Source organism: Schistocerca gregaria, chromosome 5, assembly GCF_023897955.1.
Source record: "Schistocerca gregaria isolate iqSchGreg1 chromosome 5, iqSchGreg1.2, whole genome shotgun sequence".
Classification (NCBI taxonomy): Eukaryota; Metazoa; Arthropoda; class Insecta; order Orthoptera; family Acrididae; genus Schistocerca; species Schistocerca gregaria.
In genome coordinates, this window is record NC_064924.1 from 514,904,539 (window position 1) to 514,927,628 (window position 23,090).

General features: G+C 38.5%; 1 protein-coding gene across 2 annotated transcripts in view; it reads left to right on the forward strand.

Moving 5' to 3' along the window:
• Positions 1–23,090, forward strand: part of LOC126272120 (TBC1 domain family member 31) — a 281,818-nt gene that overhangs the window by 102,834 nt on the left and 155,894 nt on the right. For both annotated transcript variants that reach the window (XM_049974719.1, XM_049974720.1), the window contains 2 exons: positions 1,800–2,020; positions 5,190–5,323. In XM_049974719.1, the coding sequence (XP_049830676.1) occupies positions 1,800–2,020; positions 5,190–5,323 (355 nt within the window). The remainder of the gene's footprint in view (positions 1–1,799; positions 2,021–5,189; positions 5,324–23,090) is intronic.

Here is a 23,090-nt window from a genome sequence, read left to right on the forward strand (position 1 = left end):
ATTATCCTGCAAAATGATGGTCTGGTCCTGCAGAAAGTGTCATCCCTTCTGTCTCTAAGCTGATCGTAGGTTGTGTTCCAAAAATGAATGGCACAGAGACAGAAGCAGTTCTTCACAGTAACTATCCATTTCTTCACTCCCTTTAGATTTTCTTTATATTTCATTTTCTGACCTGTCTGTTTTTCCCTGCCCTCCCCCCTCTCATCTCTATCATGTACAATGCAGTTAGCTTTCTACTCCTATTAACTCAAACATGATGTTTTGCCAGTATCCCTGTTTTGCATATTACCCTATCTTCCTCCTTTACGCTCACAGGTTTTCAAAATTTGTCCGGTGCAGTCCCCAACAAGCAATCAGCCTTTCCTCTCATCCCGTCTGGTAAGTCTCCCCTGACCTGGGATTCTAGGTGAGTTTTCTGGACGCAGCCCATTTCCTAATCCTCACTGTTCCTTCTCTGTAAACCCTCATCCTTCCCCTTCTACTCTTCTGCCAGAAAATGGACCCACTGACTCCTATAGCTTGCAAATTCAACTTTATGTATGTATTCTACTACTGCCACCTGCTGAGTAGATTTTTGTCTATCCAATTACATAATATACAGGGTGATTCACGAAGATATGTAGATACTTTAAAATGTTATTCTATAGGTAATATTTTGTTGTTATTGGTCTGGTGAATCTAATAAAACATGTCCCAGATGTGTATCTGGAGTAGTTTTCCAGAACATCCTTAGCAGCAAAAACAAGATTTCATAAAATTTTTAATTTATTAACTATTTGACCCAACTTGTTTTTTTAAATTCCACGCAATTGCACAAAATTTTCGACAGAAGTGGTAGAGAATTTAATTTTTGATAAATGATGGTAATGACGTTAACTGAAACTGTATGAATTTGTTGGATAGTCTGCTTTTATTAATACCATAGCACACGGTGAATGTATGTTAAACAGGAAAAAACAAAGCTCAGTGTTAAAGAAGTTGTACAGTGTACATACATTTTCACAATAAATGTGCAAAAATATCTCCACCGAGTTCAATGCATTTAGCTGCGCTTATATGAACAGATTTTGTTGCTTGTTTCAGTTTCACTTAAATACACTGTTGTTATTATGTTCTTTCACTGAACAGTATAGAAAACTAACTTGTTTCAAGTTTAGGAAATGACTGAATCAACTCATGTACAGTTGCCAACAATGACATAAACATTTTTACATTTCTAATGGAAAGTAAACAAATTTACTTGTATAATAATCCTTGCTTCTCTGGATCTTGTGAAACAACTGCAGATACACATCTGGCACGTGTTTTATTAGATTCACCAGATCAATAACAACAAAATAAATGGAAATCATGCTTTACTTTAAGCTCATACAGTTTGGCTATGGCTACGTATTAACAAAGTTGCTAAATTTCAGGCAAAATCTTTTACTGGCTGTAACCCTGTAACTAAACATTTGTGGACCTACATTTATATGAACTTTTTTCTTTAGTTTTACTTGTAGAATAACATATTAAAATATTTGCATATCTTCGTGAATCACTCTGTATATTCTTGTACTAATTCATATCATTTTATCTTATATCAGCGTAATTGTATGTACTTTTAAAAAATAATTCTTTAAGCTATATGCTAACTAAATAAAGTAAATGAATATACACTCATTAAACAATGGAAATTTGAATTTATATCCTTTTTTAACTATTAAACAAACATTTTCCTGTTGTATATATAATGTCCTCCATTCAAAATAAAAATAAATTTGAGTACATAATCATCATGTTTGTTATTATCATTTCAGATGCAGATGAAGCTAGACTTGCAACAGTTAAAGCCAATACTGAGAGAATTTGGAGAATATCCTGAAGCTTATAGGAGATTGATTTGGAAGACAATATTGCAGTTGCCTCATAATGAGTCAGCATATGTTTCTCTTGTAAATAGAGATTGTCATCCAGCATACACTGATATTGAAAACCAATATCCTTTGGAAAACAAATCACTTCTGAAACACCTAAAAAGGTAAGTGTCCTATATTTGCAAGTGTTGAAATTTACTACAATTTGTTGTACCGACATTCCGCGATACACATCAAAATTGTACTTTGGCAGATTTCAATGTGAAGAAGTATGAAAACAGACAGTAATTTATTATAATGGACCTTGGTATAAAACTTGTTCTGTGGCTAAACATAGCTGTGGAGTAGGGTAGTAGGGTATTACTTAATAAATCTTTGGAAACTGTCAAACCATATTATCATTACTAGAGTACAGCAAATACCCAGTACCTCATTGTAGGGTGCATGATGACTGCAAGTTTCAGTGTAACAAGGAAAAAGCGACAAATTCTCCTGCAATGGATCACAGTTTTTTGTTTTTCTGATGGTTTCTTGTACCTATCTGACAAACATCTCCCTGTATCACAATGTAAGTGCATTTCATACAAAAACCATAATGTTTGTTAATGACGCAATCATTACTGATCAAACATGCAAACTCAACCTTATCGGACAAGCTCACGTGATAGCTGAATAAGCCTACAAGTGGTACAAGCTAACCGATATGTCTAAATCTCACAGAACTCACAATATGTAATTAAAGCAAGCAAAAACGACGTGCTACCATCAGAAGCAGACATTAGTCATCATATACCAGTACTAATTGAAATATTGTGTGTAAAATTCTTGGGGTCCAGTTAAAAAAAAAGTCAGCTCATAGATAAGCTAATCAAGGAGCCCAGTTCAACATGTTTCATGCTTTGAAGATGAAATGGCAGGTAACCCGGAGTTGGGAGTTTAAAGCACTGAGTCAAAAATCAGAGAGACTCTTAACATTATGTATTTGCTTGAGTGGCATTTTAGAATTTGCAAAAAAACCAATAAGAAACTATTATAAAACATTTAACACATATCATAACAAAAAAGATAATTTAAGTCATTAAATTCTTAAAGAAATTTGTTGGACATATGCAAACTTTTTTTAGTAAGAGAATCTCTTTTAAAGACATTTTAAACAGAAAAATAATGACATTTTATCAGAGTTGAAACACCTGAAACAAATGCATCTGTTCATTAAACCGACCTTAACACAAGGCAACCACCTTGAGCTCAGCCCAGACATTGTTCCATCCCTTCATTTGGATCAGTAATTGTAGAGTGTACACCACACACATACACACACACACACACACACACACACACACACACACACACACACACAGAGAGAGAGAGAGAGAGAGAGAGAGAGAGAGCAAAATGTAAAACCACTTAATAAATTGTAATAATCAAGACTAAAATGTAAATTCTGGTTCCTTTTGACAAGTGGGATTAAAATGACTCAGTCTTTACCGGCAACCTGGAATGCTGATCTACATTGGGTGACTAAGACCAAAATAATGGTCACTGGTCAAAGTTAGATGTTGCCGCAGGTGAGACTGCAAATTCAGCCTCTATAGTAAAGCCTGTTCAAAGAACTTACATCACCTTAGTCAGAAGTAACAACAGGTGCTCATCATTTTTCTTTCTACTATACTTCTTGGCTGTAAGTACTGGCAGCTCAGCATCCACAACCATATCAGTAGAAGCAGGAAATATGCTGGCTATGAAGATGCAAACCTGTGACCATGATGGCAAAAGGGAAGCACTAATTTTTTGAGAGGTTTGACAAGTGACAGATATCGATTCTGACGTACCCACGACTCAGAAGTACTTTTGTCATCTTACGGGGTGATGCACCTAAGTTAAAATATTTATTCAATAGAAAAAAGCAACCTGCAATATAGATAATAGCACTTCTTGGAGGTATCTCTTTAAGGATCTTGAAATTCTTACACTCACTTGCCAATGAAATGAAATGAGCACATTGTACTATTGGCAGGAAGACCCATCTGGGATTGTTTGGCCCTGGTGCAAGTATTTCTGTTTGACTCCACTTTGGTTACTTGCGCAATTTTGTCATGAAGATGAGATGAAATGACGAATGTTACACAAACGTTTAGCTCCCAAAGAAAGAAATCTCCGTCCCGGCCAGGAATCGTACTCGGGACCTGGCGATGTGGAGGCAGCGGTCCTAGCCACTAGACTACCAGCTGTCTACTACTTCCTGATATATTTATGACTTGATAATGGTTTTTGTTGCTGACTGTAGAAATCAGTGACAACAGAATTTTAATTTGCACAATCACAGTACAAAACACAAAATAATTCCTATATAAATATTTCCTCCTTGTCTGTGGTTCAGTGCTCAAGATCAGAGTATACAGTAAGCTCCCATCTAACATGAAGCTAGATATTGTGAACCCCAAAACATTCAAAAGAACATTAAAACTTTAGTTTGTCACTTACTCCTACAAATTACCTGAACATCTAATTTTAAGAAGCGGAAAGTTCTCTTAAATACATGACAAGTAGCAGAGTTCATTATAATCGAGTAAATATTAAGTTAATGGAATGGGATGAATGGCAGCTATTTAATTGTTTTTCTGAAGTTTGTGGCCTTCTTTCTAATTTTTTTTTTCATTAAGTTTTCTTGGCTTACCATTAAGCACTATAGTGATAGTTCATTTTTAATCCATAATGCAGAGTAAGACTCAATGATTTCATAAACAGTTAAGTTTGTTACCATCCACAATGTATATAATTTATAACAGTTTCTTCACTGTCTGTTTCAAAGAGTTCTTTTAATTTATTATGAAGTCTTTAAAAACTATAATCAGAGCTTGTGATATTTGCACATGATGCACTGGTTGCAAGATATGATCAAGATTTTCAAACAGAAACAAAATGTGTGCTTTAAGGTTTGTTATAATTTTCTTAGATGTACTTTGTTTCTTTATATTCTTGAAGTCTCTGCTTCTCGATGGGATCTGTGGAACACAGTGAATGAATAAAAACAAATACAAATTAGAGGGAGGAACTTGCACAATTTTTTTCAGCTTTTGTGTTAAAGCCAGGATAAAACCTTAGGAAAACTAAAATTAGTCAGGTTAAAGCAGATGTGATGCTTGATGTCTGCAAGATAGACAGATGAAGAAATGATTGCATGTAGGTAGAACAGGCATTTGCAGATGTAAAGCTACTTTTTAAGAACCAATCAATAGTAAGTAATTGTTTCAAAAAATAGAATGTTAAGTAAATCTTTTATGTGAAAGCCTGGTCATAATGTGATGTAATAATTGTTTTTCCATCTTCTAGATTGTTATCCTGCTTGGCACACTGGTGTCCATTATTCGGAGAAACAAAGTTTTTACCACTTTTTGTTTTTCCTTTCATCAAAGTGTTTCAGAGTGACCCAGTTGTTTGTTTCGAATCTGTGGTGACAATAATAAGTAAGTGGCTCTTGTGACTTAACATTTTCTTTAAGATAAATTAGATCAGAGCTAAATAAAGAATGTGGTATCTTTGATGTTTTTATGAGATCTCTTATCTTTATTCAGTGTATGATCTTTAATAATTAACTGCATCATCATTGTCTTACCAAAATTTCCTGGATGAACTGTTCTAGTGCTTGCTGTTTATATGTGTCACTGTGAGTGAATTATACTAAGAGAAAGCCCTAAAAACTTCTCTTCAAACAGGGTTTCATTATGTACTGCCAATAGACATTTCATCTTGTTTTTGCACACCATCAGAAAGGCATGAAATTTTGTTCACATATAATATGGCCAGATGAAACTTTGAAACTTCCTGGCAGATTAAAATAGTGTGCTGGATTGAGACTCAAACTCAGGATCTTTGACTTTCACGGGTAAGTGCTCCACCGAATGAGCTATCCTAGTATGACACAAGACTTGTCTTCTCATTTTTCCTTCCACCAGTACCTTATCTCCTACCATCCAAGCTTCACAGCTGTTCTCCTGCGAAACTTGCAGGACTATTGCTCCTGGAAGAAAGGAGTGCTAGGAAGTTTCATATCAGTGCACACTCTGGTGTTGGTTGAAAATTTCATTCGGAGAACATCCCCCAGTCTGTGGCTAAGCCCTGTCTGCAAAATTTCCTTTCTTCCAGGAGCACTAGTCCCTTAAGATTTACAGGAGAACTTCTATGAAGTTTGAAAGGTAGGAGATGAAGTACTGGAGGAAGTAAAGCTTTGAGGATGGATACTGAATTGTGTGTGCAATTGGAAGAGCACTTACTCCTGAAAGGCAAATTCCTGATTTTGACTTTCAGTCCAGCACACAGTTTTAGACTGCCAGAAAGTTTCATGTCAGTGCATACTCCGCTCTGCAAAGAGGAAATTTCATTTTGGAAAAATTAAACTTTGTTTGTCCTGCAGAGGAAGACTGGCTTTTTGGTCAAAAAATTATTTTATTTTATTTCATAGTCCACTTTTATGACAGTGCATTTTGTCCAACATTTTTCCTATGAGTGGCTTCCATACATGAACTGTGATCCTGTAATGTCTGCAAAATACACATCTGAAGCTGCTACAATCTGAACCTTAACTTGAATACACTAAGAGACCAAAACTGGTAAACCTTGCACAAAATTATACAGTGTGTGTAAAATTCTTTGAAATCCAATGGGAATCAACACATAACATGAACTAATCAAGAAGTTCATTTCAGAATGATTTGATAGTATTTACTTAAAGACAAAGGTGTGTAGTGTATAAAATAGATAAACACATGTCTTGTGCAGTGACCTCCTTAAATTTTGAAATTCTTATGTTCTCTGCCTATTACATTCATTTCTTAATAATTGTTATTGCTGATAATAAAAATCAGCTTTAGCTGAACTATATTTCACACAGTCACAATACAAGACTCACTGCCAATTTTCATGTAGGCCTTGTCCTTCATGTTTAGGTTTCAGAGAGGAATTATGGAAGGTATTCAACAAGTTTCCATGTAATGTAATGCATATAATTTATAATCCCTATCAATTCAAAAGAAAATACAAAATACATATCTTACTGCCATTCTTTTTACAAATTTTCTGATTATCTGGACTCAAGGATTGAAAATTCCTATCAGCTACAGAACAAGTAGTATTGTTCACTTTAAAGCTACATGGCATACAAAATATGAGAATTAATGATGATGTAAATAAAATAGAAAGAAACTTCCACATGGGAAAAATATATTAAAAACAAAGATTCCAAGACTTACCAAGCGGGAAAGCGCCGGTAGATAGGCACAATGAATAAAACACACAAACACACACACAGAATTTCGAGCTTTCGCAACCAGCGGCTGCTTCGTCAGGAAAGAGGGAAGGAAAAGGAAAGATGAAAGGATGTGGGTTTTAAGGGAGAGGGTACGGAGTCATTCCAATCCCGGGAGCGGAAAGACTTACCTTAGGGGGAAAAAAGGATAGGTATACACACACACAGACACACACACACACACACACACACACACACACACACACACACACACACACACACACACACACATCCATCCATAAATACACAGACACAATCAGACACAACCAGGCAATTAAAGTCAAAGATGTTATAAAAATTTCAGTAGGAAAAATCCATGTAATATATTACATATATATTTTTTTAGAGTGGAGGAAAGTAGTAATTCCAAAATGATCCCTTTGAGGGTCATAATTTGTAACAGGAATGACGTGAACAAAATAATCAAATATATGGTAGCAGTCTCAGTTCATAAAAAATGCAAACATTAGGAACATTTTTCTTTTACAGCTCCCACATTTTTTAAATATTTCGGTTAGGGAAATTGCCACAGGAAAAAAAGGCCCTCTTCAGGCAAAACCTTGAATCGCTCACTTATGAAACAGACATGTTTCTTATTTACTTCAGGGGGTGAAATGTGGAGCAATGCCGACAGGCATAAACAAAAAGTAAAAATGGTGCAACACTATCTGGTTTTCAGAACTAGTAGATCCTTCCTTGGGGAGAAGAAAAGTATACATTGGGGAAGGATAAAAAGGAAGGACAGGTCACTCTTATTGCAGGATGTGAGGGAGCCACCCGTATTGAGGACAAGCTACACAGAGAAATTGTTTAATACATTTCAGGAACTTGTATTCACAAAGGCAACTAACCCTTTCTTTCCCAGCTCTCTGTGTGTTACTAAACATGGATCTCGGTAAGATAAGACTTACATTTTTTTCTGTTTCCAGGACAGTATGTGTAATAACATCAGTTACAAAAATTAATTTGTTGTTGTTGTTGTTGTGGTAGTGGTAGAAGAAGAAGAAGGAGAAGGAGAAACATGTTTATGAACAGATTATTTTTTTTATTAAGTGAAACATGAAAGACATATAATATGCAAGTGTATACAAGTATGTATTACACGTGAAACTTTGTATCAGATTAAAGTTGAATGCCAGACTGGAACTCAAACCTGAAATCTTTGCCTTTTTTGTGGACAAGGTCTCTACCAAATGAGCTATCCAAGAACTTCTCACATCCTGCTCTCACAGCTTTACATCCACCAGTACCTCATCTCCTACCTTCATTCTGGTAAGTTATGCATGTTGTCTCGTGCTAAGAACATTGTGCAACAAGAGTGTTGCATTGTCAGGAGAGAGTAAATGTGCCAGGTTTCTTGCACACACAGTTCTGCAGCAGTACAGACAACAGGTGCATCACAGTGTGGGTGTGAAATGCTGCATCAGCTGAAAATGTACTTCTCAATTGAAGTAAGAGGGACAGTATGATTTTTATGCGCAAAACATCTAAATTGCACACCAAGTTCTGGTGGTATATGTACCAAATGCAATGTCACATCCATCTGAAGTGAAATGATACCAGAAGTTTGACCATGGCTGCACAGACGTGGGTGATGCTGGCTGGGAGGGAAGCCCATTGACATAGACTACAATGTACAGGCAATTGGGAAGCTGAAGGAACATATGGAGGAAATAAATTTTCCAATGATGAGGACATTCACACAGCAGTTCTCAGATGGCTCTTTGACCAAGGAGCAGGTATCCAGCACTGAGGATTTGAATGGTTGGTAGAACATTCTGACTGTTGTTTACAGCAATTTGGTGGCTGTTGAAAAATATTGTCATGTATTTGCATCACTGTTAAGTGTAGTGCAGCATTCAATAAAAGCTACTTGGTCTGCCATAACAATGTGTAATTTTCTTTTGAAGCACCCTCATAATTATTTAAAGGTCTGTGTTTGACAATAATTAATATTTTTTGCATAGTGTTGTTGCAAATAAAGACTTGTAAACAATGTAACTGATAATGCCACAACTAATACTACCAAATCATTCATTCAATCATTTATATTTTAAATAATACTGTAATATTGCCATAAATGAAAAAGTGGTTTATCTTCTCTCAGTATATGCCTTGATGGAACATGGTTGATATTCTTCCCTAGTGCTTGATTTTGGGGGAGAGGGGGAGTTTTTGAAATTTAGACTTTTGAAGAGCTGTTTTTATGCATTTTAAAAGTTGAAATATAAAATATGTACTGCTAAAAAATACAGTTCTATCATACCACATCTCTAAATCTGCAGTTCTGTCCCCCCCCCCTCCCCCTCCCAGAGATACCAGTATGGCGTATTGGCATGAACTGTCACAAATTGAGCACTGTCAATCACAATGCATACCTGTTGATTATGTTCTGTTACACATGTCAGGTTAATAAAGAGAAAAGTGAGCTGACTTTATGAAAGCATTGTTATGTTCTGGCATTATTTGGCTGTTGGTTGCACCTACCCAAGGCCAGTAAGCAAACTGCTTGTGTAAACCACAACATCCTTTTAAATAAATTAGAATTCTATGGTGTCACGGGCAGTGCTGCAAAATGGTTCAAGTCATACCTCGCTAACAGGAAACAAAGGGTGTCAGTGCAAGGGACTAGTGAATTAAGTCATCAGTCATCATCAGAATGGGAAGAAACTACATGTGGTGTCCCACAAGGATCCATCTTAGGACCATTGCTTTTTCTTGTGTACATTAATGATCTCTCATCAGTTACACTGCCAGAAGCAGAGTTCATTTTGTTTGCAGATGACACAAGTATTGTAATAAATAGTATGTCGAGTGTAGTTCTAGAAAGATCTGCTAATGATATTTTCATGGATATTAATAAATGGTTTAAAGCCAACTCACTGACATTAAACTTCGAAAAGACTCACTATATGCAATTCAGAACCTGTAAGAGCTTTCCACCCAGCATATGCATAAAGTACAAAGAAGAGCAGATAGAAGAGGTTGACAGTCTTAAATTCCTGGGATTACAACTACATAATAAATTCAGTTGGGAGGAGCACACCACAGAACTGCAGAAACGCCTTAACAAATCTGTATTTGCAATTCGAGTGTTAGCAGACATAGGCGACATAAATGTGAAAAAGCTTGCATACTTTGCCTACTTTCATTCCATAATGTCATATGGTATAATATTTTGGGGTAACTCTTCAAGTCAAACAAAAGTTTTCAGAGTCCAAAAGCGTGTAATATGTATTATTTGTGGAGTAAACTCACGGACATCTTGTAGAAACCTCTTCAAAGAACTGGGTATACTAACTACTGCCTCTCAGTATATTTACTCCTTAATGAAATTTGTCCTAAATAATATATCTCTTTTTCTAACAAACAGCTCACTTCATACATACAATACCAGGAACAAAAATGATCTGCACAAGGACTTAAAAGCACTTACTTTAGTTCAAAAAGGGGTCCACTACTCAGGAACACTCATCTTCAATAATTTGCCAGCAAACATAAAAAATTTAGTTACAAATAGAGATTAATTTAAAAGGAGCCTGAAAGACTTACTAGTGGCCAACTCCTCCTACTCCATTGACGAATTTTTTAATAGAAACAAATGATGTGTTGTATATATTTATACTATTAGTATTGTTATCCTCCCACCATGAACCATGGACCTTGCCGTTGGTGGGGAGGCTTGCGTGCCTCAGCGATACAGATGGCCGTACCGTAGGTGCAACCACAACGGAGGGGTATCTGTTGAGAGGCCAGACAAACGTGTGGTTCCTGAAGAGGGGCAGCAGCCTTTTCAGTAGTTGCAGGGGCAACAGTCTGGATGATTGACTGATCTGGTCTTGTAACATTAACCAAAACGGCCTTGCTGTGCTGGTACTGCGAACGGCTGAAAGCAAGGGGAAACTACAGCCGTAATCTTTCCCGAGGGCATGCAACTTTACTGTATTATTAAATGATGATGTTGTCCTCTTGGGTAAAATATTCCGGAGGTAAAATAGTCCCCCATTCGGATCTCCGGGTGGGGACTACCCAAGAGGACGTCGTTATTAGGAGAAAGAAAAGTGGCATTCTACGGATCGGAGCGTGGAATGTCAGATCCCTTAATCGGGCAGGTAGGTTAGAAAATTTAAAAATGGAAATAGATAGGTTAAAGTTAGATATAGTGGGAATTAGTGAAGTTTGGTGGCAGAAGGAACAAGACTTTTGGTCAGGTGAATACAGGGTTATAAATACAAAATCAAATAGGGGTAATGCAGGAGTAGGTTTAATAATAAATAAAAAAATATGAGTGTGGGTAAGTTACTACAAACAGCATAGTGAACGCGTTATTGTGGCCAAGATAGACACAAAGCCCACTCCTACTACAGTAGTACAAGTTTATATGCCAACTAGCTCTGCAGATGAAGAAGAAATTGAGGAAATCTATGATGAGATAAAAGAAATTATTCAGGTAGTGAAGGGAGACGAAAATTTAATAGTCATGGGTGAGAAGGAAACATAGTAGGTGAATATGGATTGGGGGGGAAGAAATGAAAGAGGAAGCCGTCTGGTAGAATTTTGCACAGAGCATAACTTAATCATAGCTAATACTTGGTTCAAGAATCATAAAAGAAGGTTGTATACATGGAAGAATCCTGGAGATACTAAAAGGTATCAGATAGATTATATAATGGTAAGACAGAGATTTAGGAACCAGGTTTTAAATTGTAAGACATTTCCAGAGGCAGATGTGGACTCTGACCACAATCTGTTGGTTATGAACTGTAGATTAAAACTGAAGAAACTACAAAAAGGTGCTAATTTAAGGAGATGGGACCTGGATAAACTGAAAGAACCAGAGCTTGTAGAGAGTTTCAGGGAGAGCATAAGGGAACAATTGACAGGAATGGAGGAAAGAAATACAGTAGAAGAAGAATGGGTAGCTCTGAGGGATGAAGTAGGGAAGGCAGCAGAAGATAAAGTAGGTAAAAAGACGAGGGCTAATAGAAATCCATGGGTAACAGAAGGAATATTGAATTTAATTGATGAAAGGAGAAAATATCAAAATTCCGTAAATGAAGCAGGCAAAAAGGAATACAAACGTCTCAAAAATGAGATCGACAGGAAGTGCAAAATGGCTAAACAGGGATGGCTAGAGCACAAATGTAAGGATGTAGAGGCTTATCTCACTAGGGGTAAGATAGATACTGCCTACAGGAAAATTAAAGAGACCTTTGGAGAAAAGAGAGCCACTTGTATGAATATCAAGAGCTCAGATGGAAACCCAGTTCTAAGCAAAGAAGGGAAGGCGGAAAGGTGGAAGGAGTATATAGAAGGTTTATACAAGGACGATGTACTGGAAATGGAAGAGGATGCAGATGAAGATGAAATGCGAGATACAATACTGCGAGAAGAGTTTGACAGAGCACTGAAAGACCTGAGTCGAAACAAGGCCCCGGGAGTAGACAACATTCCATTAGAATGACTGACGGCCTTGGGAGAGCCAGTCCTGACAAAACTCTACCATCCTCTACCATCTGGTGAGCAAGATGTATGAGACAGGCGAAATACCCTCAGACTTCAAGAAGAATATAATAATTCCAATCCCAAAGAAAGCAGGTGTTGACAGATGTGAAAATTAGTGAACTATCAGTTTAATAAGTCACAGCTGCAAAATACTAACACGAATTCTTTACAGACGAATGGAAAAACTGGTAGAAGCGGACCTTGCGGAAGATCAGTTTGGATTCTGCAGAAATGTTGGAACACGTGAGGCAATACTAACCTTACGACTTATCTTAGAAGAAAGATTAAGAAAAGACAAACCTACGTTTCTAGCATTTGTAGACTTAGAGAAAGCTTTTGACAATGTTGACTGGAATACTCTCTTTCAAATTCTAAAGGTGGCAAGGGTAAATACAGGGAGCGTAAGGCTATTTACAATTTGTACAGAAACCAGATGGCAGTTATAAGAGTCGAGGGACATGAAAGGGTAGCAGTGGTTGGGAAGGGAGTGAGACAGGGTTGTAGCCTCTCCCCGATGTTATTCAATCTGTATATTGAGCAAGCAGTAAAGGAAACAAAAGAAAAATTCGGAGTAGGTATTAAAATTCACAGAGAAGAAATAAAAACTTTGAGGTTCACCGATGACATTGTAATTCTGTCAGAGACAGCAAAGGACTTGGAAGAGCAGTTGAACGGAATGGATAGTGTCTTGAAAGGAGGATATAAGATGAACATCAACAAAAGCAAAACGAAGATAATAGAATGTAGTCGAATTAAGTCGGGTGATGCTGAGGGAATTAGATTAGGAAATGAGATACTTAAAGTAGTGAAGGATTTTGGCTATTTGGGGAGCAAAATAACTGATGATGATCGAAGTAGAGAGGATATAAAATGTAGACTGGCAATGGCAAGGAAAGCGTTTCTGAAGAAGAGAAATTTGTTAACATCGAGTATAGATTTAAGTGTCAGGAAGTCATTTCTGAAAGTATTTGTATGGAGTGTAGCCATGTATGGAAGTGAAACATGGACGATAAATAGTTTGGACAAGAAGAGAATAGAAGCTTTCGAAATGTGGTGCTACAGAAGAATGCTGAAGATCAGATGGGTAGATCACATAACTAATGAGGAGGTATTGAATAGAATTGGGGAGAAGAGGAGTTTGTGGCACAACTTGACAAAAAGAAGGGACCGGTTGGTAGGACATGTTTTGAGGCATCAAGGGATCCCAAATTTAGCATTGGAGGGCAGTGTGGAGGGTAAAATTCGTAGAGGGAGACCAAGAGATGAATACACTAAGCAGATTCAGAAGGATGTAGGTTGCAGCAAGTACTGGGAGATGAAAAAGCTTGCACAGGATAGAGTAGCATGGAGAGCTGCATCAAACCAGTCTCAGGACTGAAGACCACAACAACAACAGTATTGTTATTTCAGCTTAAAAAATAAAAAAATAAAAAATAAAAAAAAGTGACATGTTCCACATCCATGAGGATCTTCTGAACACGGATCTATGGAACGAAAAACTAATCTAATCTAATCCTCTAAACACACACTGCTTCTCTCCAAGCTCATGAACTGTTTTTCACATGCAGCTATATTTTCACACTAAAAGATTTAATTGCCCCAAACATGGCAGTTTTGCTCATTTTACTGGCTTCCCCTGTTTTTCCTCTCGTAAACTACAAGAGGGGGAAAAAAATTCTCCCCCCCCCCCCCACCCCCCCCCCCTCTCTCTCTCTCTCTCTCTCTCTCTCTCTCTCTCTCTCTCTCACACACACACACACACACACACACACACACACACACACACACTCACTCTCTCTCAGCTGACTTCAAGTGTTTTTTTAACACTTTTCAGTTTTCTGGATAATGTAAATTCCAATCAGTTTCTTTTCTTTGAGCTTTGGCTTTGTCCCGTATTCTTTTATACTTGCACTTTACAGCCTTGCTTCTCTGTCTGTGATATTATTGTCTACAGTCCAATTCTGCCCTGAAAATGTGTGGCAGCAATGATTTTCATTTTTAAACTTACTATGTTGCAAATCTCTTTCCTGTTCTCATTTATTCCAGATTCCTTTCTATTTATTAGGTCCCATGTTTGTTTATTTTCTTGCTTACTAGAAACTGCATTATCTTGTAAGTTTTTCAGTCTCTTCTACTTCATTCTGTAAATATGTCCTAGGAGGATAGTCCCTTTTTTTATGGTTGCCAAGATCTTTTCTGTACAAATATGTAATTGTTAGTTTGGTGTTCTACGTGGGTCCTCTCGTCTTCTTTGACATCACTTAACTTCTTCAGAACATTTCATTCCACAATTAGTAGCCTCCTAAGTAACTCTGTTTTTACAAGATTCAGTCTTCCTGCGTCATACAAGGCTTGAGGGCAGATACTGTCTGCTAATGCCTTAATTCTGCATTGATAGAAAGATTGTTCTTTTTAAATGCTGATTTGTGCTCTCATAGCTTATATTCAATTGCACCAGTTCATTTAAATTTGTCATCTTGTATATTTTCCTTCTACTTGTATAATCTTCTTTTCTTGCTTACAAGCAACTGTATTATCTGATATGTTTTTCAGTCTCTCCTGGTTCATTTGTAAGTGTGTCTGAAGAGGGTGGTCCCTTTTTTCTGATGGTTGCCAGGATCTTTTCTGTCCAGATATGTAGTTATTAGTTTGGTTTCTTGCCATGCCAGTTCAGAGTAAAACCTTGAGCTTTCTATGATTTCCACCATTGTCTTTGTCAGGAGCAGCTGACTGTAAAAATTGCTGCTGTGGTGGCCTTTTAAAACCCAAAGACAGCTTCCGGTTGGTCGGTAGTTACATCATGCTGTCACAGATGGTGTCAATGTATGCACTGGTGGCGCCACTGTGAGGAATATCTCCGGCTCTTCTCTGCATTGAAAGCTTGCTTCCATGCACTGCTAAGATTATATCTGCCATCATGGTTGAAGGTTTCTCACGCATTCCTATGTCTACAGCCTCTTTAATTATAGAGTCCCAGTTTGTGGAAGCTGAGACAAAACTTTTGTTTCTTCATATAGTATTTTATGTTTGTGTTTGAGGCTGTGCTCAGCACCTGCAGATTTCTCCAGTTCTTGATTTTTAATATGCCGTTGATGTTCTGCACACTGGTTGGAAATGGTGCGGATGGACTGACTGATGTAATTGCTTCCACACTGACATGGGATGTTGTAACCCCAAAGAATCCTGAGGCTGAAGATGTCCTTAACAGGGCGTAGTATCTGCTTTTTCTTCTTAAGAGGCTGGAACATACATCTGATATCTCATCTTCCTAGGACTCTCCTTATTTATCTGGATGTAATGTCACAAAAGGGAAGGAATGCAATTGCTGGCTCATCACGTGAACGTTAACATTTTTGTGTTTCCTTTTGTTGGAGAACGCTGACTTGATATTATGGAACCCATAGCCGTTCTTTTGGAACACATACTTCAGATGATTAATTTAGGAATGGTTGTGGTCCTAGTCATAAACGGTTTTTGCTCTGTGTACCAGAGTATTTAAAGTTGCTCTCTTCTGGACAGAATGGTGAAAACTCGGGACACCAAGATGTAGATCAGAGTGTGTCAGCTAGTGGTACACTGAGTGGCTGAGGTATCCATCCAACTTTTGTTGTATCAGAACATCTGAAAATAGCAGCCTTTCCTCTTTCTCTGTGTCACTGGTGAACTGTATATTTTGGTGCATGCTGTCCGTATGTTGCTGGGAGTGCTCAAGAGCTGCTGCTAAGAAGACAAAGCAGATACTACACACTGTTAAGGACATCCTCAGCCTCAAGATTCTTTGGGTTTTCAACATTGCATGTGAGTGTGGAAGCAATTACATTGGTCAGTCCAACCCCACCATTTACAACCAGTTTGCAGAACATCAATGGCATATTAAAAATAAAGAACTGGAGAAATCTGAAGGTGCTGAGCACGGCCTCACACACAAACATAAAATACTATATGAAGAAACTAAAGTTTTGTCTTAGCTTCCATAAACTGGGACTCTATAATTAAAGAGGCTGTAGAAATAAGAATTTGTGAGAAAACCTTCAACTATGATGGCAGATATAATCAAAGTGGTGCATGGAAGTGAGCTCTCAATGCAGAGAAGAGCCAGAGATATTCATCGCGGTGCTCCACCAGCACATACATTGACACCATCTATGACAGCATGATGTAACTAACGACCAACAGGAAGCTGTCTTAGGGCTATATAAGGCCACCATAGCTGCAATTTTCGGTCAGTTTCTCCTGACTAAGACAATGGTGGAAATCATTGAAAGCTCGATGTTTTGCCCTTAAGTGATGTGGCAGGAAGTTTGAGAATGTTTTATGTAACATTGCCATTGCAAAAGACTTTGTTCTCATAATCCTGTTCTTTCAAGATTTAGACTTCCTGCTCCATACAAGGCTTCAAGTCAGATCACTGTCTGCTAATGTCGTAATTTGGCACTGAGTAAAAGATGGTTGTTGTTAGATGTTGATTTGTCGTCTTATAGCTTATTTTCAGTTGCGCTATTTCATTTAAATTTGTCTACCTTCTGAATTTTCCTCTTACATGTGTAATCTTTCTCTAGCTGCCTGTCTCTGGAACCGAATGGTTTGATTGGTCACCTCTTGAAGTGATTTGACAAGATCACAATGTCTTCTGGAAATGCCAGCTTGCATCCATCTTGTGTTCTACGTACTCCTTCCATTTCTTGATTCTTGTCACCAATCTCTCATCATATGGTTGAGGGTGCAATATGTCTGCTTCTAGCTTTGATGTTGTAGGTCTCAGGTAGTGTTCCTTGGATATACTTTATATGTTCTCTGTCTAAACTCAAGTGTTCAAAACTTTAGCACAGTGTTTGCCTATCTACTGAGTCACAGACAAAATCCACAAATGTGCTGCACCTGTAGTTGTAGCTGACTGTGCAGCCATTGTCTCAAATTTTGCAGCCAATGTTTGAACTGTGTTGCGGGTTTTCTCTCTCTTCACTGGTCAACAGTTCAAAAAATTTTGCAGCACATTTGCACTGGTATTCAGAATGTGCATCAAATGAAGCCACAACATAGGCTACAACACCATGGCTTTTTGGCATGTATGTAAATGGATGGCACGTGACCAAGAAATATTCTTTGAACAGACAATGCATATTTAACTCTGCATGGTACAGTGACTGCACAGAACTGTCGCACATGAGGGTCTGCTCCATCGCGTCTTGTGCAGGAACTCACTGCAGTCAGCTTATGTGACTATTTGGTGTGGTTTCTCAAGTGTCTTCACTCTCAGTCGATTTTCCTTCGAGGAGATGATGCCTCACGTGCCTGTTATGTGTACAATGACATCTGCATGTTATAAGGACCTCCCTGTGCAACACGTGACTCTGGCTACGCAGTAATGCAGCTATGTCCACACTGATATTTCCATGCAAGATGGGGCTACCACACATTGCTTGCCAGAGATTCGCTTTGAGAAAATTTCAGTAATGACTGTGTCATCTCTAGGCAACTTCAATATGTGTAGTCTTCCAGATACCCTGACTGAAATCCATGTGACTTCTGACTTGGGGGACATATCTGAAAGATCATGTCCATCAGAAATATACCTGAACACTTCCTGATCTGAAGAATAGCATATGATGACACATCACTCTGATTACACCAGATATGTTGCAAGCAACTGTCGACTATGCCGTGTTACAGATGCAGTGTGGTCTTGAGTCAGGAGACCATATTGAACACATTTTTTAATGTGTGGCCATATCCTAACACACCAGTAAATTTGCCAGAAACACCATTATTATGTATGATCATTTGCCATATTTTCACCTGGTGACAGAAAGTGGAACTATTATTTTTTCCAGTGGTCTCTGTGAGTGCACTGATTAATGAACATACCGATGATGTTTCCAGCACTCTGTGATGTATTGGCCAGCACTACAGAACTCCGAACAAAACCACTGTCAAATTCATGGCAGAGAGTATTTCCACATTATACCATGTACCTATATTACAGTTTCTTCTTTTCAATTTGCATGTGGAATGTGGGAAGAATGTCTTCTTAAATGTTACAGTCCACACCATAATTTGTTTAATCATGTTTTTATGGTACCTGTAGGAATAAGACATAGCTTTCTGTTATATATATTTAAATTCCTTACGTAATACAAGTCCTTGAAGCTTTGTAAGTAGGCTTTCACATGACAGTTGTCATCTATTTTCAAGGGTGTCTCAGTTCAGATTTTTCAGAATTACTGTTGTGCTCACCTGTGAGGTAAACAAATGTGCATTTGCGCTGTCCTGCTCTCCATGCTTGCAGTATCCCCTGTTTGTCGTATTTGGTAAGGGTCTCATACATTTGAACAATACAGGGTGTATATAAAGTTTGGGAACACTTTCAGTTATTTATTGCAAAGGAACCAAACATTGTACAGATATCATACATATGTCATTTTGAAGATAAACACTTAAGGTTTTTTTTTTTTCATGTATAGTGCCACAGTGATCGAGGGTCGGTCAAAAAGTAATGCCTCCCATTTTTTTTCTACTTAAAAAAATTAAGTTAAGTGAAAAATTTGAATTTGGCGCCATTCCTCAAACCTTCTTCTGCAATCCACTGCAGTAGTAACTTTCTGTGTCAACAGGTGGCAGCACAGCAGAAGTTTGTAAGATGGCCGACATCGATGTTCGTTTGAGACAGCGTTGTGTGATTGAATTCTTGAATGCAGAAGGTGAAACGCCCATAAGCATTCATGAAAGACTGAAGAAGGTGTATGGTGTTGTGACAGTGGATGTCAGCACTGTTAGACGATGGGTTCGTCGTTGTAAGGAAGCTGAAGGGCAAACACAGTTGACTGACGAAAAGCGGAGCGGCAGGCCGGTGAGTGCAGTGACTCCACACAACATTCAGCAAGTTGATGACATCATTCGTGGTGACCGTCGGATGACTGCAGATGAAGTGTGTCGCATTATTTCTCTTAGTAAAGGCAGTGTGATCACGATTATTAAACAATTGGGGTACTCAAACGTTTGTGCACGGTGGGTTCCAAGAATGTTAACCGATCAGAACAAAGAGGCAAGGAAAACAATAGCCTCCCAACACTTGCAGCGCTTCCGTTTGGAGGGAGATGAGTTTCTGAAAAAAATTGTGACCGGGGACGAAACATGGGTGCATTTTTTTGAACCCGAATCAAAGAGGCAGTCAATGGAGTGGCGTCACACAAGCTCGCCGAGGAAGAAAAAATTCAAAACTGTGCGATCGGCAGGGAAAGTTATGGCAACAGTTTTCTGGGATACAGAGGGTGTGATTCTGGTTGATTTTTTGGAGCAGGGATGCACAATAAATTCTGTTCAATACGTCACAACCCTCAAAAAACTTAAAGCACGTCTTCAGCGAGTTCGCCCAACAGAATCAATGGCAGATGTTCTTCTTTTGCATGACAATGCAAGACCACACACCAGCTGTCACACCTCTGACGAGATTGTCAAAATTGGATGGGAAGTTTTGCCTCATCCCCCATACAGCCCTGACCTGGCACCATCAGACTTCCATCTGTTCGGGCCACTAAAAGAAGCTCATCGTGGGATTCATTTTGAAGATGAGGAGGCCGTCAAAACATCCGTGCGTCAATGGCTTAGGAAGCAGAGCTGTGATTTTTACCGTGCTGGGATACATGCCCTTGTTCAAAGATGGACCAAAACTGTAGAGATGGGCGGAGATTACATTGAAAAATGACAAAATGATCCTCAATGTTGTGGTTTTCAACCTATGTAGTTGCATTTAAATTTCCTGACAATTAAACGTAGAAAAAAAAATAGGAGGCATTACTTTATGACTGACCCTCGTATTTTGGTAATTTGCAATAGTCAGCGCATGGTGAGTTCAGTTGCGGAGCGAGCTTTCTGTGTATTGGAGTTCGACAAAAACAAGTGTGCTACAGCTGTTCAACGGATGTTTAGAACCAAGTATGGTAAGAAGCCACCAACAAGGAAGGCCATTTACTACTGGCACAACAAATTCATTACGACAGGTTGCTTGTGCCCAGTAAAGAGAAGCGGACATTTCAGTTTGAGTGAAGGGAATGTGGATCATATACGAGAAACATTCATAAGTAGTCCAAAGAAATCAGTGCATCATGCATCCCGTGAACCCGAAATGGCTCCAGTGACTGTGTGGAAAGCCCTGCGACAGAAGCTGTCTATGAAACCATTCAAATTGGAGATAGTGCAGAAGCTCTGTGATGACGACAAAGACAAGCGTTTTGAGTTTTGTTCGCAGTCGCAACAATTGAATGAAGATGAGGATGACATTTTTGATCGCTCAATTTTTAGCGATGAAGCCACTTTTCACACTAATGGGAAAGTGATCAGGCATAATTGTCGAATCTGCGGTACAAAGCTTCCACACAAATGCATTGAATTTGAGCGTGATTCCCCAGAGGTAAATGTTTTTTGTGCCTTGTCATGTCAAAAACTGTATGGCCCATTTTCTTTGCTGAGATCATTGTCACTGGATATGCCTACTTGGACATGTTGCAACATTGGCTGATGCCTCAAATGAAATCGGACTCTCCAGTCATCTTTTAGCAGGATGATGCTCCATCCCATTTTCATCATGAAGTTCATGGATACCTGAACACGGAGCTGCTGCATTAATGGATCGGCTGTGCTACAGAAGAGGACAGCTGTTTCATGAAATGGCCTCCCCAATCACCAGATCTCACTCGGTGTGACTTTTTTCTGTGGGGACACATTAAAGATCTGGTCTATGTACCGCCTCTACCACGTGATGTAGCAGAGCACAGGGAGAGAATACGGAAAGCAATTGCCACAGTTGACGATGCCATGCTGGGACTGGTGTGGCAAGAATTCGATTACTGTATTGATGTCTGCTAGGTCACTCATGGTTCGCATATCGAATGTTTGTAAAAAAAACTTTCATAGTGTCTCTTCAAAATGCAATATGTATGACATTGGTACATGTTTAGTTCTTGTGAAATACATAATTGAAAGTGTTCTCGGACTTTATGTACACCCTGTATTTTAAGCAGATGTTAGGACCAGGATAAATTAGATGATGTTCACAAACAGTTGGAAGTTGCTGTGACTGCTGTCAAGCAATTGGAAGCTGCCTGAAATGTATTGGGTGAAATGCTAGCGTCATATCTCAGGTACTACCCTCTCCATTGGATACTTTTTTTTTGTGTGCACAATACAAAACCTGTCACTGCTCAACAACAAGAACTGTGAGTGGTAGATCTGGAGGTTGTGTATGGGTAAGGCAGGGACAAGGGAGAACTCAAGTTTCTATATTCACCTCTCTTACCAATAGGGTGGAGCATTATGTACCCCTGGAATTTCAACTGAGCAAGTGTGACGTAGTTCACATGTTGAGAAGCTTGATGTGTCTGTCAGGCAGCATTTGCATCTGTCAATCATCTGCAGTTCAAACATATGACAAATAATGGTATCTTTCAGGGAAATAAAAACAAGCAATGGGAGGGATCACCGTGTGCACTCAATGGAATTGTCTGTGGAGCTCATTCAATGTGTCTAAGAGTATCAGCCCCTGAGGGAACAGAGTGCAACCAGTTTCAGGTTCTAGTGCACATTGGAACAAATGATGCCTTTTACCTGGGTCATAGAAGATGAGCCTTGCTTACTGAGTTCTAAAACAACTCACAATCGGCAGCAGTGTTCCTGGAGCTGATTGTGGCTCTCAGGTTTGACACCAGCTGTGAAAGCTTACACATTTATTTCAATTCAGTGGTTGGTTACAAGGAAAAAAGTCGCTTTCCAAAGGGAACCCTTACCAAATAGGATTAACAGGAGATACTGAAGCTGAACAAAGAAGTGCAGCACAAAGAGTTTCAGTTTGCTAGACCTAATGGTGAGCATCATGAAAATTCTGAAATATTTTAATTAGTCATTGCGTGAAGACATGTCAATTATCCTGTTAAAGCATGCTTACAAAGTTTCAACAACAAATATTAAGTGAAGAAACTAGGAATACACTTCAGACCCTGTGACTTTACCCTATATACCTGTTCCAAAATGCCTTCAGTAGCTGCTCCTCTGTCGAATCTGGCTGAAAAGTAATTGGCAAAAGTCAGCTGTTTCAAAATATGTTGTCCACACATTGTTTGCAGTTCATAAAACTTCAGTTGCACTTTGGTATTAAATAACCTACTGTTCTTGGCCACATTGAGTACCATTTACTACAATTTATCACTGATAAAGTGTGAGCCACATACTACTGTCTGTGAATGCCCTATATTGTGATTATTCAGATGCAGTAATTTAACACTAAAGTTACACAGAAGTTCATGTGTGGCAAGTAAATCATTAACACATTCCCTGTTTGCACTATCCTCTCAAGTAGATGGTCATATCAAAACGAAAACGATTTGCACAGTAAATATCATTTGGAAATAACACAATTCACTGGCTACTGTCAC